The sequence below is a fragment of the Cervus elaphus genome, chromosome 18 (assembly GCF_910594005.1).
Source record: "Cervus elaphus chromosome 18, mCerEla1.1, whole genome shotgun sequence".
Lineage (NCBI taxonomy): Eukaryota > Metazoa > Chordata > Mammalia > Artiodactyla > Cervidae > Cervus > Cervus elaphus.
The window spans coordinates 108,667,958-108,688,840 of NC_057832.1; the positions used below are offsets into that span (position 1 = coordinate 108,667,958).

The following is a 20,883-nucleotide window of genomic DNA, read 5'->3' on the forward strand; positions in this document are numbered from 1 at the left end:
TTTTTAAAAATATTTTAATTAATTAATTTATGTATTTGGCTGTGCTAGGTCTTAGTTGAGGCATGCAGAATCTTTGTTTGAGGCATGTAAGACTGCCCGTTGAGGCATGTAGGATCCAGTTCCCTGGCCAGGGAGCAAACCCAGGACCCCTGCATTGGGAGCATGGAGTCTTAACCACTGGACCATGAGGGAAGTACCTAATATGAGTATTTTATTTTGCTGATTATCCAAAGCTTCTTTTAGCAAAATCCCACCCTGCTGTTCTGTGAATTTAATCGTGTCTCAAGTCAAATCATTTCTTTCCACAAATGCAAGGGTATGATACCTTATTATAAATGAAAATGCCAATTCCTTAGATACTCTCACTAAAGTTCACTTAAATAGTATTCTGTATATACAACTTTTGAAATTATTATCTTGTTTCATTGATACATCTTTTCTTCAGTAGAGGCAGTTTTTTTGTTTTGCTTATGTTTTACCCAAGTAATTTAGACATCACAGGAGTAGACTCAACATTGTGACTTCAGTGGTCTCCTCCAGGCTTAAGGTTACTCTTGTAAGGCAGTAATTTGCTCCTTGACACTTGTGCATTCTGCCATTCTTGCCTCCCCCTGCCTTTTTCTCTCAGGCCTGGTGGTGGTGGTTTAGTCACTAAGTTGTGTCCGACTCAACTCTTGTGACCCCATGGACTGTAGCCTGCCAGCCTCCTCTGTTCATGGGGTTCTCCAGGCAAGAATACTCAGGCCTGGTGGAGCTTAACTTTCCTTGATAAGGCAACAAATGATAAGAGATTTTCTACATTTTTTTTTCGGCCCTCAAGGTCACCCAGTCCTACTCTTGTCCAGTTTAAGTATAGTGATTAGCATTTTCCCAGTATAAGTTACATAGCCATACGTAAAACTAGAAAAATCATTCTTCCCGTGGCAGACTTTCCTACCTTTTACGTTTGCCAGGTTAGGACTAAAAACAAAGATGCAGCTGGAGTTTTCACTCCCGGTGTGGTCCATTCATTTGCATAAATAATTGAGAGTTGCTAACTGCTATGTCATGGGAAGAAATTTTCACTTGCATGAAAATGAAGTTGACCTTGAAGTTGACCTTGTTTTCTAAGGGAATCAAAAAATGTGATAAGTTCCTTGAAGGAGGGGGACTGATTGTGTTTTTCCGTCTCTTTATAATCCTCGAAGCATTTGACATAGTTGACTATGAGGTAGATAACAAATAACTTGTTGAAATAGTATTTGTAGGACACTGGAAACCAATTAAACCATAGTCATTTTGAGATAAGAGAATCATTCTTGTTTATATGTCAACTTCTTTGTGCTGTAACATGTAAGGTACTAAAGGTTATCTTTCTAGCAATGTCGTCATCCACTTGAAAATTAGAATTGTTTACTTTGCTTCATATGCTTTTATTTTTTATGACATGCCGACCCATACTGATTAAACACCTCTTTTCTCAGATGGAGGCCAAAGTAAAGGGGACACTAAGTTACCACGGAAATCTCAGTGACTTCGCAGCAAGCACAGGAGACGACACACTTGGCTGGCTGTTGGAACCTACCTGATGGGAAAGTACTCGTGTGGTCATAGGGCTGCTGTTCTGTCGATGTTTACATTCTCTCGTCCCAAGCACTGTGGTGAGGAGGAAAAAGAAAAGAAAACATTACTTGAGTAAAGCCAGGTGCAGGAGGAAGAAATGCTTTTGTGCAAAGTTAAGTGTGACCTTTGGTCTCTTCTAAAGAAAGACAGTTACCATATTAACTGACTTGAAAGAGACTCAGTTGTCAAACCCACAGAAATACAAATTTGATTTTTCCCTGGGCAGGAAGAAGGAAATTGAGGATTTGGGTAAACTCCATCCATCCTGGGGGTTGGATCTGAACACTTGTAGACATAGTTGCATAATAAAAGGCAGTATACCCCAAATTAGGCCAGTTTGTCAGGAGTAATGGTCATGTCTGAGTGGACTATGCAACAAATTTTCCACAAAAAAAATTTAATGGCCCTATGTCTGATGCAGACAGTAGCTGAGTATAAATTATGTACCCTCAAAAATCCTGAACAAACTTGAATCTTCTCCAATGTGTAGCAACTCCTGTGTAAATCAGTGGACTAAAGATGCTTCAGGAAAGTTATTTTAGCACAGTGATATATATTACATTTTTTTAAGTAAAAAAATTGAGGCTGTTGCTCATAACAGATGAAACTTAGATGTCCCCTTTTTGTAAAAGGGTCAATTACATCTTCCATTCAGAAGCAGGTACTTAACTCTCTCCTTCAGGTGATTTGTGCATCTGGTGTTGACTGGTTAATTCTTATTTCCATTCTTGATGTTAAAATGTGACTTGTGTTCACATTTTCCTCTTGAGAAATGGGGATCTTTGTTGTAGGACTGCAGCTTTGGTCCACTTAGCCTTTGCAGGCCTGCCAGTATGAATTGTCAATTTCCCCCAACATCACTTTAGTTCACAACCTCTCTTTCTGTTTTTTTTTTGCTAGTGGTATTTCAGGTGATTATTAACTATTGATATAAACAGGTATAAGTGTGTATTGGAGTGCTTCTTCACTGGTCATTCAAACGGCATATATGTATTTGGGGGGAATTTTGAAGATGGTATTTTAAAGGGAGGAATTAAATTAGGATCATTGTGTACAGGGGATTATTTTTATAACAATCAGTGTATTTTTACTCCCTATATCCACTGTAGTGAAACTGATTTGGAGCATTTGAAATTTTAAAGTTTTACTAATACTTAGAGTATTGATATATGAGTAAACCTGCAGATAATAAGACTCCGTTACTAGAGCTTCCTCATGCAAATTGCATGTTCAACAAAGGATGTTAAGGGAGAAATTTATAGTGTTTGGATACATTTTGTTGACTTTTTTCACCACATCATTGTTCTAGTCTTTTTCTTCCTGTTTAGGCTTCTGAATGTTTTCAAACTGTTCATAAGAATGGTGTAAGCTTGGTCCATTAATAATGCCAGACACCTAAAAAAATTGCACCAGATTGGTAGTAGCAAGATTTCTTACATATGTTTTCATTACAAGTCACCCAATACCATTAATATTTATCCAGATAAGGGTATTAATCAGGCCCTTTTTTCCTTTCATAAGCAAAAGTTCCAAATAGGCTTTAGGACTGTGAATAAATTAACACAGAATACTTTAGATCTGTAAGCCCATATTTTGACATCAGAGTCACATTGGCTTACTTTACAGCAGAAAAAAAAAGTTAATAACTGAAAACTTTAGTTCCAAGAACTTGTTAAAATAAGGGGAAAGGGTTATTTCAAAGGAATCATTGATATAATTACTTGCCTCTAAGAATTTAATTTATCAGTAAAGCAAATAAGAATGTTCTGTCAACCCTGGTAGATATTTGGAAGGATACTGGGATGTTGCAGATATGTTTGATTTGAATGGAGAATGTTTGATTAAAGTTTGTTCGGTTTTTTTTACCTAGGGAAGCTTACCCAGTTCTTGAGTTCTTCCATTGTAGCATACCTCTTGCTTTTATCTAATTTAGAGGGGGAAAAAAAGTCTGCTAATCTTTAAGAATTTTCCTTTGAGAAGCCACCTTCATTTTACTTCCCCGAACAAGAAGAGAACACAATGCAGATTCATCTCTCTTCTGGTGGAGGGTGGTGCATGTGTTCATCTGTGTGTGTATTTTTGTACACATATGTTTATTGATAGATGAGTTCAGTGGTAGTTTAAGTTGAGGAATGACAACTTTAATTTGTTAAACCCATCAACTCTGAATCACACTGTCAGGCGAGTGTATGCTCCTCGGTTCTTTGTCTCGTCACAAGAAAGATTTGGAGTGAGGACACCATCCCAAGACTGCCCCCCCCACCCCGCCCCGTGATTCTATCTTCATTCGAGAAGAGCGGGATTATCAGTTCCTCCCCCATATCGTTTTATAAACACCTGAGGGCCCTGGGCTCTGAGGCCTCCTCTGTGAAGATTTTATTCTGTTCTCTTCAATCCTGATTCTGTGAGAACTGCTGCCTCACCCCCACCACATTTTCACTAGCTTCATCCATTTCAATCAAGACTGCCCTTTTATGTTGTACAAATGAAATAAACATCCTTATATTTCTTAAAAAGTATGGTCAAAGAGTTACTGCATGTAAATACCTATTTCTTTTCTAGGTCATAACATTGAAAATGGTGTCCATACTGTACAGACACCTATTTTTACAGCTTTTCTTACTAAAAACATACATACAAATCAGTTATTTTTTAGCACAGAGGCTTGTGACTCATATTCTATTTTTGCACTTGAAAATCAAATTATGTTATTTTTTAAAAGTGGAGAGTAATTGGAAAGGCTATAGAGCAGTGTGTCTTTTCTGAAGAGCATTAGCAACATCCTGTTGTAAAGGTAGTCAGCACACAGTTACATCCCATGCCGTGGGATTCTTGATTCAGGAAAAGGAAGCTGTTTTCAACGTCTTGTATTTTAAATTGCCTTCGCTGACGTATAAGCTGTTACTGTACATACAAGTTAATCCTCAGTATTCACAAGCAATAATGAATGATCAGCAGAGCTGTCTCCAGAGATAGCAGTGCTGAGCCTCGGCTGGAGACTGAGAGCAAAGTGTCAAGCTCATTCAGAGCCTCCACAATCGATGTAAGCAATAATTTCATTACCAGTCGGTTATAATTCTTTCTCATCTGCTTCTGAGATCAGAGGGTAAAGGAAATCATGATTTTAAAACCAGCTGAAGAGGTTAAGTATTGGGGGAAGAAGTGAAGTTCATCTGAGGTCCCCAAGTCTTGATTTTGAGGGACTCAGAGCATTGTGTCAGCACATTCCTTCATGCCTGCCACCCCTTTGATGGATGTTGTTAGCCCAAATTTCTTTCTTTCTTTTTTTTTTAATATCATAGAAGCTCAATAGGGTTTATCATATCACCCAGCTAGAAGGAAGAACCAGGCACACACCTGTTTGAATGCTGTGGGTTTGACACCTGTATGAAAACAACTTCTACGAAAAGATTTTTAACCCAGGATTTTTTTTCCCCCCAAAGCAGATTTAAATTGTTTACTACCCAGGTTTGGAAAGGGCAGACACCTCTAATCTTTCTCCTCTCGTTGCTCTCTACCACACCCCCTTTCCACCTCTACTTGGTTCAAGACATTTTCTGAAATGGAATTCTACTGTTATTCAAACTACCATTGATTACGCGAATACTGTGTCCCTTGGGATCATCTCTTAGAACTCCAATTAATCTATCAGATTTGCTGCTACATTTGTAAAATGAACTTTGCCTGTAATGTTCAACTTCAATTTACAGTTCTTTATTTCTGGGAGGCTTTGTCATATACTTTGACCCATGTATAGAATTAGGATACTTTATTTTAAGGGTGTACCATAAAAGCACACTGGTCCTTGTATTCTTTTCATCATTTAGGTTTTGAATTTTTGTTTGCTCTTTTTGTTGGTTGATGTTTATTTTGTCCTGTTTTAGATTAGAAGAGTGAGAGAAATCTACAATCAGGCCAAACTTGAGAACTTGCCCTGTGCTTCAGCACTGTAGTTTCTGCTGACCTTATGTTCTCAGAAGGGCACTTTTACTTGCTGTTGTGCATGTATGGTGGTTTTTGTTTGTCTGTTGTTTTGGTTTTTGCTTTTAGGGGGCTTTTGTTTTTGTAATAATGATGCAGAAGAAAAATGCAGTAGTAGGTAAATGATTAGAAACATGTTAGACAGTTTTATTTTATAAAATTTAAGAGGAAAGGTTTAACTCTGTAAATCATTTCTTAGCTCTGGTAAAATGGCTTATATTATTCCTCTAAAGCATATTCAATTCAGGCCTTTGTCTTTGTTAAGTGCCTTTTTTTCTTTCTTTTTTCCCCTCTTTTGAAACTGTTCTCAGATATCCTAAAGTACAGGCTAATAACGTCAGGGGATTCAGGAGGAAGAATCTCAGAGTTGCCAAGATCATGTCATGCTGTAATATTATTCTTCTTTATATGTATATGGATATATGTGTAAGATACACACATACATGCATACATATATATGTGTGTAAATTTGTATACATATGTAATATATATATATATATAACTAGTAGCTGCTGTACCATTGCATCCTTTCCAAGCACTCCCCTATTTTAATGTTTGCAAAATTTCTGCCTTGTTTATTCCATTGCCTTTAGTTGATTTGAATGGGTAGATTGGGAAATTGTCTTCTCACAAGATACTGTCTTCGCCCTTTGAATATCTGTTTGTAGAAGTTAACAGGAACAACAGCTACATATAAAATAAGTCAGTTATTATAACTAAAATAAATTTAGTGGACTCATTGTCTGTTCCTGGATGTAATCCACTGCTCTGTGCCCTTCAGACTTGGCGTGTGTAATACTAGAGAAAGCATTGGGATAACAAGAGTCTTTCCAGGTCAAGTTGATAAGGTACATGATGGCAGGCAAGACTAAAGACATGGGAGAGCTAGAGTTAGAACCATGGTATTGTTTCTGAGTTTTGAAGCAAGTTAGCAACTTTGTCCATGTTAAAAATGCATCATATACTCTTCTGGAAAATGGGTTTTGAAGAATTCATATAGCTGCATATCTGTCAAAAGGGTAATAAACTTAGAAGTAGAAGGACTTCAGATATGGAGGGAAACACTTATATAACCCATGGCATTCCTGAGAGAGCTTCAGTTTTCTCATTTGCCAAATAATTACATTTGGCCTAATATGATTTAATGGTTATTTTTGTTTCTCCCTTGAGCAAAATAACATAATACCAGTAATTAGTGTTCATCTGTTTCTTGTCGAAAACAGATGTGACATGTGAAGGGAGACTAAGTTGAACCAATCCTCAAAATCCAGTATAAATATGTCTAGTAAATGCCCCCTTTTAAATACATTTTAACTGAGGAGACTGGTGGCCAAAAAGGAGAAAGCAGAGGCTCCTGGCAATGTTACTTGACAGCAAGACTGTTATCAGGTGGCCTCGGTCAGTCATGTTACTCTTTGATTATTGTGTTTAGGGGGAATATCGTTTAACCTTTGTGCCTCAGATTACCCATTAGAAAATTGGGTATAATAATATTCACCTACCTCCCAGGGATATCAGAGACTTTTTCAAAAATATTTTGAGTTTTTCTAAAATGTCCTATATAATTTAAAAAAGTATTATCATCTTCCTGCAGAGGCTAAAAAAATGTTTCCCTATGATGGGCATAAAAAGCACCATATGATTTTTAGGTTTAAAAAAATCACTGGAATTCTAATTTAGATACATATGTGTTATTTAAACATATTATATTTGTGGTTGGATAAAATGCTTAGTTTCAGGTTAATAAGAGGGGAGGGGTAAATAACACTAAGTTTCCTAATTATAAATAGTTTTTTTTTTTTTTTAAGCTGTTCATGGTATTATTACATGTGTGATTTTTGCCAAGATTGTGGAGCTGAAGCTAGCTAAAGCGTGAATGATTGGTTACTGGAGTTGATTAATGATCCCAAATGTTTTATCTGCCTCACTTTGCCATGTTCTCAGCCTAATTTCCTTATATTACTTGTTTAGTGATGGATATAGCTAAGCTTTTAACTTTCTAAGAATGAATGGGGGTCTCCTTCTTACGGAGATTGTGTACTGTCCCTGTAACCATAGGTTTACCCAGCTTTGCACTGAAGCGGCAAGCACTACACACAGCCTGCTAGGCGTACTGTAGCCAGTCTACCTGTGTAATTTATGCTTCTTTACCGTGAAAGAGTGGGAGCCATCAACGGCTCAGGTTGCAGAAAAATGGGAGAGAGGAGGCAGGTTTCTCTTCCTAGCTGGGGCAGCTGTGGGAAGGGTGGGAGCACAAAGAAATATATTTTTCCCAGCTCCAGGGAGGAGAGGAAGGTCATCTTATCCTACCCTCCATCAGGTATATGAAGCAGTAATACATAGAATTTTCCTTTTATCATTTAAAACAATAACAACAGGAAACATTGGATGCTGCTTCTATGTTAGCGCTAGATGCTGAGCACCATTTGCGAGGAGATGTGTGTAGATTTTGTAGCACATATTCAGGGTCAGGAAAGAGAATGTCAGGGGATTAGGAACAAATGATCCAGTGTGAGTGAGTAGGGAGAAGGCCCCAGGCCCAAGTAGACAAAGCCTCTGAGTTAATTCCCAGAACTGGCTGAGGCCCATTTACTCTCTAGTGACAGGACGTTTTTCCTTAAAAGTCACTTTTTGGTTTTTTGTTGTGTTTTCCAGATAAAGCCTTAGTTAGTAGCCTCTAAATATCAACTATGCAGATAAACATACAAGTTTTCCACATTCTTCCTTTTTCCATTCTTTAAATAACAGATGTTAATTAAGACTTCTACCCAAAGAAATAAGGCATAAGGGTTTTGTTGAATGTGTGTTTGTTCCTCTTGGGAAAATTAATGGAAACATAAAAATAGAGATATTTTTTGTGTGTCCATCTGTCCTAAAATGTGAACTTTATATTCAGAAACTAAGTACAGATTCTGGTGCACACTCTAGTTGGAATCATGGAATGTTTTCAGGTTAAGATAAAACCATCCCAGTGTTCAATTCTGAGAAAGTTTTAGATTCTCTGGCACACTGTTCAGGTTTGTGGAGCTAATAAACAGATGGTCATACTATCATTACAAAGTGGCGTTAAATATTAATGTCAGATTCTCATTGTTTCTTTACTTTCTTTAGTTTTCATTCTTCTTTTCTCTAATCTGAGCCCTCAAGTTAACCATTGCATCAGCCAGTGGCTGCACTAGAATAAAAGTTGTTGAGAGTCTGGGGAGCAAAGCTTCAACTTTCACCTCCTTTTCTCATCCGTGTTGGTCATCTACGCTGGGTCCCCACTGAATTTGAAAGTAAAGACTGCAGGCGTGTTGTAGGAGACTGTTTACTTCCCAGCACACTCAGACAGGGACTGGTAGGATTTTAATCAGGCTGCCTTTGAATAACTTGATATTTTTCTCAGATATTCCCAAAGTACCATTTGCTTGAAAGTAGCTATTTGTGATCTTTATTTAATTTCCTCATACTGTAATATGTAATACTTCTGCTTTTCAGACTTTCTTTCATATGTCCATTTTAGAGCAGGTTAGTACTTAAATTTTGGACACTTTTCCGAACTGTTACCCAAACAGGTCAAGAATACTTAATAAATAAATAAATAAATCTCAGTAGTATAATTAAGGGGGTCTATATGTCCAGGACTTAAAATCATTACTGGTGACGTGAATTTTTTTTCTCTTCTCCTTTGTGTTAAAAATTTCTCTACTATATAATATAGTAGTAGCTACATTACATGGCCTCCTCTTGATACTTTTCAAGGTTATTCAAAAGAGAACTCTTATTTGTTTTTATTATTTGTTGGGCTCTTATTTCACATAATAGTCTGCCTTGCTTCTTTTCATTAATTCCTCTGGAATAAACCTACTTTACAAAGGTCTGCGTCAGAAAGGCCACATGAATCCTAAGTACCAATTTTAGGTTCCTCAGAAAACGCTCCATATATTATTTGTTACTGTTTTGCCAATAATAATATAATTCTATTTTATCTTGTCTAGTTTTAAAATAGTTTGTAACAAAGCACTAATGGAAACTTAATTGAAACACAAGCAAGGTGGACTATTACCTTAGATAATGTGAAGATACTCTGTTTTTTAATTTGACAGTTCCATCTGCCCTCCAAGCACATTTAGGAGTTGGCAGTAACCAAGACTAGCCAAGTGGCATATTCTTCTGTGTGACAACCTGCTACATTATATTTCACACTCTTCTGGCCATAAACTTCTCTCCTCTTTTGCTTCTCTCATCTGTTTGCAGGGGTCGTGAGCCCTGTGCCAGCATATTGGGTTTTCTTTCCTGTCCCTGTGAAATTACCAAGAATTACCCCCAATTTTGGCCAGAGGCATTAAAAGAGAAATTATTCTCAGTTGACAGAGTTATTACTGTTTTATATAGGTAGTCGGAAAGTTGACCAAGTTTGGCCAACTTTTAAAATCCTGGCTATGCTTACATAATTAATTACATAGACCTTCTGAGACTTGTAGATAAGCAAGGGGCCCTTGCACCAGTAGAGGTAGGTTTTCCAACATACACACAAGTTTTTTGGCCAGCCTCCAGAGAAGGGATTCATGCTTTGTACTGCTCTTTTGTTGGCTGTCATTCAAAAATCATATTACAGAATGTATCAAAAATATATAATTGTTCTTAAGAGTATGTAAATCTTGGGGCTTGCCCTTCCTTGTCTGTTGCTTGCTAAACACTGGCAAGCTGAAAAGGAAAGGAAATCTCTGGCTGGTGAAAATTTTGTGCCCCAAATAATAAGTTAATCAAAGTCTCCCAAGGTAACCAAGTGATGAGTGTTTTCTCGTTTATTACAAGCAAGAAAATTTATTTGCAGTTGTAAAAATTATCGTGGGACTGCAGACCGATTTGCTATAACTGATTGGAAATAAGGATTCTGATTTTTAGTCTGAGTAAGCACATATTTCCAACTCTTGCAGTATGAATTTTGATAAAGGAAAGACTTTTGTTTGGTAACAGAAGGAAAAATGGGACTTATTTATACAGTGAATGTTCACTCTATAAAGGAATGTCCTTCCGGTTACACAGCATCTTCTTTCTTGAGCCACCTCCCCGCTTTATATAGATGCCAACAGGTTTTACAATGCATCGTGAAGGAAGGAGCCTAAATAATTGCTGCTCCTCTGGGTGAAAGGCCCTGACTACCATATTGCAGTTGTTTTTAGGGAGGTGTGTTTTTGCTAACTTGAAGGGATATGCTGTATTTTAAATTTAAATATGTGTGACTTAATATTTTGGGAATTTTTTTTTCCTCCTTTAAAACTGGACCTGAACACAGCTTTGAGTTGATATTTGTAATAATCTCAGGACCTGAAAGATTGTAGCATTTAGTGTGTCTTAAAAATTATGTACTGTACCAGCCATGGATTTTTGTAAATATACCTGTCTCCCTTTTTTGTATTATTTTAGTAAAAAAAATAATAATAAATTTAAATAAAAGGGGGTGGTAATGACATGTGAATGGGTGTGGGTATGTATGTGTGTATGTTTGTATAAGGCTCTTTTGAGATGAACTGGTGCTTGTTTAATTTCCGGCTCTAATCAGAGCAGGAATATGGACAAACTGCTGCTACCGAACCCTGCACTGAGCCTAGATGTTTCCATTGTGTTTCCTCGTGACTGATCAGGAAATGATCAGACTTCTGATCATTCTTCTTCCCAGTGCCATCTTGCCTTTGAATTCTCAGTTCTACACACTTTTTGAACTTTAATGGTAAAGCTTTCCAAACTTTGGGCAGTTTGCTGGTCTCTAGTTTTTAGAGAGCTCTTGTCACTATTTTCTAAGAAGAAAGGAGGACAGGTAAAAATTTTTATCCCCCCCAAAAAAATCACATTTCATAAAACCCTGATGATTTTTGGATATGTGAGAGGACTTAAACATTCCTAGATGTGGATCTTGTGAATTTAGTAAATTGACCCCATTGATATATATACTGCTTCAGTGCAGGGATTTTTTTTTTTTTTTTTTTCCGCAACAGCCTTGCTCATATTCCAAGTGTAGCTAAGCAAACCCCTGTTTTAAAGCAGGAGCCTTATTTGATTGTGTAGATGTTTTCCTGTCTATCCTTTACGACAGGGCCTTTTACATGAGTGTTTTTTCTTTTTGTATGTGTTACGTGTTGTTGTATTAAATAAAGAGGAATGTACATATTATTCTTGTGTCTGTTGTATCATTGAGTTAACTTGAATTTTAATATCTCATTCTTTCAGTGGTCCTGGAGTATCTCTTGCCTCTCACACTGTGCTGGGCAGTATGGGATATAGAAATCAGGGCATAGGCCCTACCCTCCATGTATTTACAAATAGTCTGCAATCATATGACTAGTTAAAAGACAGCAGTTCAAAATGTGTCACAAAGGTGTGGTCCATGGCCACTTGCCACTTGAGTTCAGAGCAGGGGAGAAAATGGGCTGGAAAGATCTGAGGAGACCTTGTCAGGTTGATGGCGTTTGAACTGGGCCTTCCTGGATAAATGGGATTTGACTGGGAAGGAGGAAGAGGGAGCATCCTGAGCAGACTTAGGAAGAAACAGGAAGGAGGCCAGGCTGGTGTGAGGTGGGTTCTGGGGTGACTAGAGGAAGCCAGACTGTGGAAGTCCTGGAATGCAGGCCTACTAGGTTCTTCCTTCAGCTTAGAGGGTGTGTGCCTGTGTACGCGTGCCTGCCTCCATGGTCAAGGCTTGCAGTTGTAGACACAGGATGCTCACCTAGGGTCAGGGCTTGCAGCTGTAGATACAGGATGCTCACCTAGTTGCATAGGTAAGCATCTTTTATTCTTACTTGTAGAGGACTTCTTTAGGGAAAATATTGGCGTGAGAAAAAAGTGAAAAAAGAATTTAACCTTAGAAATGCAGGTAGGGAGTGGGAAAGAGGGTGAAAAGATAGCAATTTGTGAGAGAAGTTGAACAGTTTTGTCATTTATAAGTGTATATGTGCATATAAGATACAGAAAAGAACATATGCCCTCAAATATAAACAGTCCTGGTATTTAAGTGTATTTTCAGTGCACTGTCATTAAGATGAAGAAGTTTAAAGACATGGGCCTCAGGCAGGGTGGAGAGGGTAGGCTGCAAGTGCTTTTACGAAAAACTAGTAACATTTAAGTCTAGTTTTGCAAAAGTGTGTTTTTGGGAGTAACAGCCCCTCAAGAAATCTGTAGCTAATTAATCTGACTACCATCTTGCAAATGTGGATTAACATATTAAAAGTGCCATTGTTAAACAGGATTTTTTAAAGCCATAATTTCCTCAAGCTTCTTTGTGGAATACTTTTTTTCATGTAACTTTGATTAACATTACATTATGTAAGGCATGTGAAGCACTTAGCACAGTGACTCATAGTGAGTGCTAGATAAACGTTAGCTTTTATTATCATTTATACTAGCTCTGTTTTATTATGGATTATATGGTATATATATATATATTTTTTTTTTTTTTTTAAGTTTTTAAGAAGAAAAAACATGGCCCAAGGAATTAAGAATTTCAGAATAACCAAGTCAATTTAGAGCCAAGAATTAAACAGAAATGCAGCCTATTCTCTGAGGCTGAATTGAATGAGGGACAGATGTCCAGAGGGGTTGGTTCACAGGAGTATAGAAAACTGAAGCAGCAAGTATGTTTTATACTTGTCCATGTAGTCAAGAAATCGTCTCCAACCTTAGCCTTGGTGCAGAAAAGTGTCTGTGGCTAGTTAGGAAAAGCGACAACTGTAGATGGAGCTCAAAGGTAGAAGTTAACTTTGTTTTTACAAACATATTCTAAGGGGAAAAGGGACGTGTACAAAGGTTTCTGTACAAAAGGGACTCATACAAGGGTGTTCATGTGTGTTGCTCATAATAGTAAAATTTTGAAACAGCTTAATGTGCTGGGGGGGGAGTTGGTTGAGTGAATAAAATCACACTACTAAATAAAATTGTTTTAAGATAAGAAATGATCAAGATGTCCATGTATTATTAATCAATAAAAGAGCAGTTATAAGTGTTAATGCACATACATAGGCACAAAAGAAAAAAAAAAAACATGGACATACATGTTCTTCAAAATACAAAGAATGGTGAGATAAGTGCTTTTTTAAAAATTTTTTTACATAAGTGGATTTTCAATGAACGTGGATACCCTGAATAAGTGTTTTGGTTTGGGAGTTTTGTAAAGAAACAAAGAGGTGGGCTTAGTTGTAGAAAAGGGGAAAAAAATAGGAAGGAGCCTCTTGCTATCTAATCACTGGGAGAAGGGAAAGAAATAATTTATTTCTTCCACTCAGACCCCAAAATTGGATCTGGTTTAGAGGGAAGACAACTGAACTGCTTGATATAAAGATTGTAGGGGGAAAGATTATTCTTACACTTGGTTAAAAGAAAAAATACCAAATACATGATTGTACAGTGAATGCAAAGCATCTTTCCTACCCGTTGTCCCCCTTTTTATTCCCTGGACCAACCACTGCTACCAAGTTCTCCAGTTAAAAGTATAAATACGTATCCAACTTTTTAAATTATCTTGGAGGTTATTCCATGTCAATATATAGAGATCTGTCTTTACTTGTTGACAGTTCATATAGTATTCCATAGTTACAGTACCACAGTTATTGATGAATGGTTAGATAACTGTTACAGGTCAAATTGTGCTATCCTTTAGGTATTTGGTGTCTGTATGCATAACCAAACCAGCAGTCACAGGCTTGTTTTGTAGTGGATAATAAGGACTGACATTCCAGATTTGAAACTCAAGTGTCTGGAATCTGTGACATTGCTTCATATCCATGTAAAGCTTTGAGGAATACTTGAGAAAATAAATATTTTTTTAAAGAGTTTTGAAAATTGGAAGTAAAAGCAGAAGAACTGATTCTGGGTGCTCGAAGGATTGCATTACATTGCAGGTGAGATCATGAGTTTTTCAAAGGGCAGTGACAGGTATATCGGCTCGTATGATGGTTCTTCCTCATTGGAATGTGCCCTGACGTGGCTTGTTTTTTTTTCTGTCTCTGTGTATATTTGCCTCGTCTGTGTCCCTGTGTCTGTCCCTTCGCTATTTCCCCACTATCGTTTTTGTACTAGGGTGGCACAGCGTGCAGAACAGGCTGACATTAGACTTGGGCTCTGAGGTCCGCTTTATGAAGGTGGCACTTCAGACAAGATGTGGCTCCCCGTTCAGCCTCCTCCTTTCTGCAGGGAGGATCCCCAGTGGTGGGTTTTGTTGTTGAATCAGGAGACGAGGTATGGGAAGCACCTAGCACAGTGCCTCGCACATGAGAGCTGACACAGGGTGGCTGCTACTCTGCCTCTTTTCTGCCTCTCTTTGCCCCCCGTTAATTCATGCTTCCTCTTGCTCTGATTTCCCCAAATATAGAAGTGAAACCAGTATTTTTAAAAATCTTAAAAAATATATATTTAAAAGTACAGGAGTGGATATAAATACCAGTTAAAATTCTTCCATCACACGTGTCAATCCCTTGGCATAAAAAGTAAAGGGAGACTGCTCTAAAAGTCTATTAAGCAAAACAATTAAGGGAATCTTTTGGTTCATGTAATGAGCAGTCTAGAGGTAAACCTAGCTTTGTTGCTGTTCAGTTGCTAAGTCGTGTCAGACTCTTTGCAACCCCGTGGACTGCAGCATGCCACGCTCCTCTGTCCTTCACTGTCTCCCAGATTTTGCTCCGATTCATGTTTATTGAGTCAGTGATGCTATCTAACTATCTCATCCTCTGCCCTTTTTTCACCCCCTTCTTCTTTTGCCTTCAATCTTTCCCAGGATCAGGGTCTTTTCCAATGAGCTGGCTCTTCCCATCAGGTGGCCAAAGTACTGGAGCTTCAGCGTCAGTTCTTCCAGTGAAAATCCAGGGTTGATTTCCTTTAGGATTGACTGGTTTGATTTCCTTGCAGCCCAAGGGACTCTCAAGAGTCTTCTACAACACCACAGTTCAAAAGCATCAATTCTTCAGTGTTCAGTTCTCTTTATGGTCCAACTCTCACATCCATACATGACCACTGGAAAAACTAGCTTTGACTATACAGACCTTTGTCACCAAAGTGATGTCTCTGCTTTTTAATATGCTGTCTAGTTTTGTCATAGCTTCTCTCTGTCCACACTGATTGGAGTCCAAGTCACCGCTTCCACTTTGTCCACTTGTATTGAAGAGAAGTAAAGCTTGAAATAAAGCCATGAAGAGAAATAAAGCTTTATCCAGTGATTCAGTTTCACCTCTGTCTCTGCCCTTGCATTCAGAGTGTCAGGTTTCACACATAACCCTCTGACAATTACTGCCTCTCCCGTCATAGTTTGCTGCTGCATTTTCAAACTGTATGTCAGTATGTGTTCTGTATAGTTTATTTCTGCTTTACTTTACCGCAAATGCAAAGCAGTGCATTAATTATGTGCCTTAATCCATAGCACATGGTTTTCATCTCTTAATAGAAGCCCTCGTTTCCTCATTTTATGATAAATTAGGTTTCTCCTTCCTTTCTTACTCCCCAACTCCCTCTATCCCAAAGGTACCCACACTTAGTTTTGATATGCTTCTTGTTCCGCTTCTTCATTTTTAAAAATCCTCTTTCATGTCTTCTAGTAAAGCTTTTAAGTTTTCTCTGTAAAGGTATTGTTCATGTATTGATTTCTAGGTACTTTAGATTTGTTGTTTTTACAAATGGTTATGTTAATCTCTTATATTTTCTAGTGGCTTTCTTGGGATCAGTGCTTTTGATTTCACAAATTGAGTTAGTATCCAGAACTTTACTCTCTTCTTCTAATTACTTGTCTGATTATTAATTTTTCAACTGAGTTGATCGTATAATTACAAATAATGTCAGGTTAATTTCCTCTTCCAATTTTTTCATTTCTTTTTTTTGGCCATGCCATGTGGCTTGTAGGATCTTTGTTCCCTCATCAGGTATTGAACCTGGGCCCACGCAGTGAAAGGGCCAAGTGCTAACCACTGGACAGCCAGGGCTCCCATCTTTGTTTCTTATTTTAATGGGAAAATTTTCTCTTTTAAGTATAGCAATTATTCTATATTTTTGGTATATAGCTTTTATGAAGTTAAAATTCTATTCCTAGTTTTCTGGAAATCTTGTTAAGTATGAGTTGAATTACATCAATTGCTTGTCCCATAGCACCTATATATGATCAATCCACTTGAAGACAATTTCTTAGAAGTGTATTAAAAATATTTTTATTAAAAAATATTTTTATATTATAATCTCTGTTGTATCTGTATTTGTTTTCCTGCTCTCATTCTCTGTTTTGTTTATGTGCATCTTCTTCCTTTTCCTTCAGTCTTGGCATATATTGAGTGAATATATGTTCATTATGGTTATATCTATTTTTTCTTTTATTTTTTCAATTGAAGTATAGTTGATTTACAATGTTGCATTTGTTTTGGTTATATCTTTTTGATATATTTTTGTTTTCAACAATATATAATGTTGCTTATCTTTCTTTATGATATATTTTTGCCCTAATATTAAATGTAACATCCAAGCTATATCCTGAATAGTATTTCATTGTATGAATATATTACATTTTTATATATCCATTTATTAGTATAAATACTTGGGCTGTTTCCACTTTTTGAATATTATGAATAATGCTGCTATGAACATTTATGTACAAGCTTTTGTGGAATATATGTCTTCAGTTCTTTTGTATATATACCAAGGAATGGTATTCCCGGGTCATAGGGTAACTTTATATTTAATTTTTTTGAGGAAACACCAAACTGTTTCCTACAGTAGCTTGACCATTTTACATTCCCAGTTGATGTAAAATATTTTATGTTATAGTATACAATATAGTGATTAATAATTTTTAAGGGTTATGTTCCATTTATTATTATAAAATATTGACTATATTCCCCATGTTGTATAGTATATCCTTGTAGCTTATTTTATACCTAAGTTTGTACTCTACCCACTTCCCTCTCCCCACTTGTAAACACTAGTCTATTCTCTGTATCTGTTGAGTCTGCTTCCTTATTATATTCACAAGTTTGCTGTATTTTTTAGATTCCATATGTAAGTGATATTATACAGTTTTTTACTTTCTCTGACTCATTTCACTTAAGCAGGAGGGCTTTCAAAGAGACTTTTTGTGCTGTAAATTTTCTAAGGCCTTGTATGTTTGAATATATCATCTTTCTGCCCTTACATTTAAGTAACAGTTTAGCTGGATATAATACTGTTAGGTTATTTTCCTTAGGAAAATATATTCTGTATTCACTTAGAATATATAACTTCACCAGTTTTCTTGTCTCCATTGTATTTTTTAGGAAGACTAGTATAAATCTAATTCTTATGCTTTTGTGAACTTTCTGCTTCTTCTCTCCAGAAGCTTTTAGCATTTTGTCTTTTTTAAATTTTTTATTTTTAATTGGAGAATAATTCCTTTACAATGTTGGGCTGGTTTCTGCTGTCCAACAATGGGAACCAGCCGTAAGTACACACATATCCCCTCCCTCTTGTGTTCTTAAATTTCACGTAATATGTCAAAATTTTGATTTTTCCATAATTTTTCTATTTGGTGCTCCGTGAGACCTTTGGAGTCCTTTTTATCTTTCATTTTTGGAAGTTCTTTCTTATGATTTAAGTATCTCTTCTCTAAATCCATTTTCTCTCTTTCTGGGATTCATATTGTTCAGATATTGACCTTATTATTTCTTAAATGTTCTTTCATATTTTCCATCTCTTTCCAATACCTTCTAAGAAAATTCCTTGAGCTGATCTAGATGATTATTCATTTAGAATATCAGCTAGGTAGCCATTGTTTTTATCAACTGTATTGGGTTTGTTCAGCTATTACATACTTCATATCTATTTCCATTTAGTTCTACATAATTGCTTGTTTCTTACTATTATCCTGTTTGTGAGGATCTTTATTATGCTTAAGTTTTTGGTCAGTGTTGTTTCATTCTGGTTTGTCTAGCACGGCTTGTTCCATTTATTGTCTCTCTGTTGTGATTATACTCCTCAAATATCTCATTTTCACGTGTGAGCTTATTTTTTCCTGGGTTTGGCAGCATTCTTAGCTGGTGAAGTGTACTAAAGAGAGAGGCCAAGGTCAGGGCCTTAGCATGTGCTTAGTGGGTTGGGAGCATCAGACCCATAAAGTTCCAGACACCAGAGTCAGATCTTGAGCCAACTGTAGGTCCAGTCCTATAGTTTTTCTACTCACTTGCTTATACTGGCTTATTTCTGCATGTGTTTGGTGATTTCTTTTTCTTCTTTTTTTAATGTATCCCTGTACTTTGACTTCGGGCATTCTTTGAGGCCTGGATTTAAAGTGTGTTCCTCTAAAGAGTATTTGAGTTTGCCTCTTCCAGGTTTCTAGGGACATTACCAATCCAAGACCACTTCAAACTAAATGTTCAGCTTAAGGATTTCAAGGCCACAGAGATAGGATGACTTTCCAGCCACAGATGTATATGAGTGGTTTACTGCTGGTGGTTAAGAATTCTTGTATATAAAAAAAAAAAGAATTCTTGTATAGAAGCTTTTCCCCACATGCCACCCAGCCCTGAGCTGAGACAAAAGTCTCCTCTCGATGAGGTCAGGGATATTGTTTTCATTCCCAGCAATAAGGTTAGTTGTTGGGGTTGCCATCATTTTGTAAGAGTTTATTATCTGACCTGGCCTTCCCTGGTGGCTCCGTGGTAAAGGATTGCCTGCCAGTGCAGGAGATAGAGGTTCAATCCCTGGGTTGGGACAATCCCCTGGAGGAAGGAAATGGTAACCCACTCCAGCATTCTAGCCTGGAGAATCCCATGGACAGAGGAGCCTGGCAGGCTACAGTCTGTGAGATCCCAAAGAATTGCACACAACTGAGGAGCATAACAACATGATCTAACCTCCTACAAGGTGATCTGAGGCTTTCTCTTTTTTTTGGACTGCCTAAGGCAAATTAGGGCTTCCCTTGTGGTCAGCTGGTAAAGAATCCGCCTGCAATACAAGAGACCCGGGTTCAATTCCTGGGTTGGGAAGATCCCCTGGAGAAGGGAAAGGCTACCCACTCCAGTATTCTGGCCTGGAGAATTCCATGGACTGTATATAGTCCATGGTGTCCCAAAGAGTCAGACATGACTAAGCGACTTTCACTTTCACTAAGGCAAATTAAAACCCACACTCCAGGCCACCGGGGTAGCAGGCCACCAGGATTATCCCTCAGGGTAAATGCTACTTTTATTGTTCCATTTTTTCTTTTCTGATTTTTGGTTATTCTGGCTTCTTTTACTCATTCACACTTTGAAAAAAAATATTTTTATGCGTATGGAAATTTCACCCAGCACTTTAACATGTCTTATATTGAGATTTCTCTGCACATCTAATCTTCCACAATGTGAAAAACAAGAGTCTTACAGTAATTTTCAACTTCTAGGAAATATTTCAGAATGTCAGCTAATACCTTTGCACAAAGATTTTCATGCCAGCACTATGTTTAATCAAGAAAATTTAGAGTTCATAAATATCCAACAATAAAGGAAGTGTTAATAAAATTCCTTCTAAATTATATTTATGGGGAATTTTTATAAGCATATTTTTATGGTGCTTTCATGATAAGAGATTAAAGGTATGATTTCATGTTGCAAAAAATAAAACAAGAGTCTTATACATAGTTTCCATAAAAATAGCTATCTCTTTATATAAACATATTTTAAGGTCAAGGTCCCTGTCCTCAGTCATGTCTGATTCTTTGCGACCCCATGGACTGTAGCCCACCAGGTTCCTCTGTCCATGGGATTCTTCAGGCAGGAATACTGGAGTGGGTTGCCATTTCCTTCTTCAGGGCATCTTCCTGACGCAGGGATCTAACCCACATCTTTTTTTTTTTTTTTTAATTTTTTTATTAGTTGGAGGCTAATTGCTTCACAACATTTAACCCACATCTTTTGCATCTCCTGCATTGGCAGGTGGATTCTTTACTACTGTGACACCTGGGAAGCCCCATACACATATATAATATTGAAATTTAACAAATCAATAAGATTATACTTAATAATTAATATGTAAGGGCAGAGAAACTGCCTGCAGTGCAGGAGACACGCATTCAATTTCTGGGTCAGGAAGATCCCCTGGAGAAGGTAATGGCAACCCCCACTCCAATATTCTTGCTGGGAAACGCCATGGATAGAGAAGCCTGGTGGACAACAGTCCACGGGGTCGCAAAAGAGTCGGACATGACTTATTCACTAAAACCAAAAAACAAATATTAATAGTTCTGTATTAACTGTACATTCAGGCAGTCCAGTTCACTAGCTATGTTGCTGGCAGTGCCTCAGGCCTCCTGACGAAAGAACGGGGGTTCCATAAGGAAGG

The 20,883-nt window shown here is 37.3% G+C and overlaps 1 protein-coding gene across 2 annotated transcripts in view; it reads left to right on the top strand.

Moving 5' to 3' along the window:
* Positions 1-11,739, top strand: part of UBN2 (ubinuclein 2) — a 79,645-nt gene extending 67,906 nt beyond the window's left edge. For both annotated transcript variants that reach the window (XM_043871897.1, XM_043871898.1), the window contains one exon: positions 1,464-11,739. In XM_043871897.1, the coding sequence (XP_043727832.1) occupies positions 1,464-1,513 (50 nt within the window). In that variant the 3' untranslated portion in view covers positions 1,514-11,739. The remainder of the gene's footprint in view (positions 1-1,463) is intronic.
* The last annotated feature ends 9,144 nt before the right edge of the window (positions 11,740-20,883 follow it).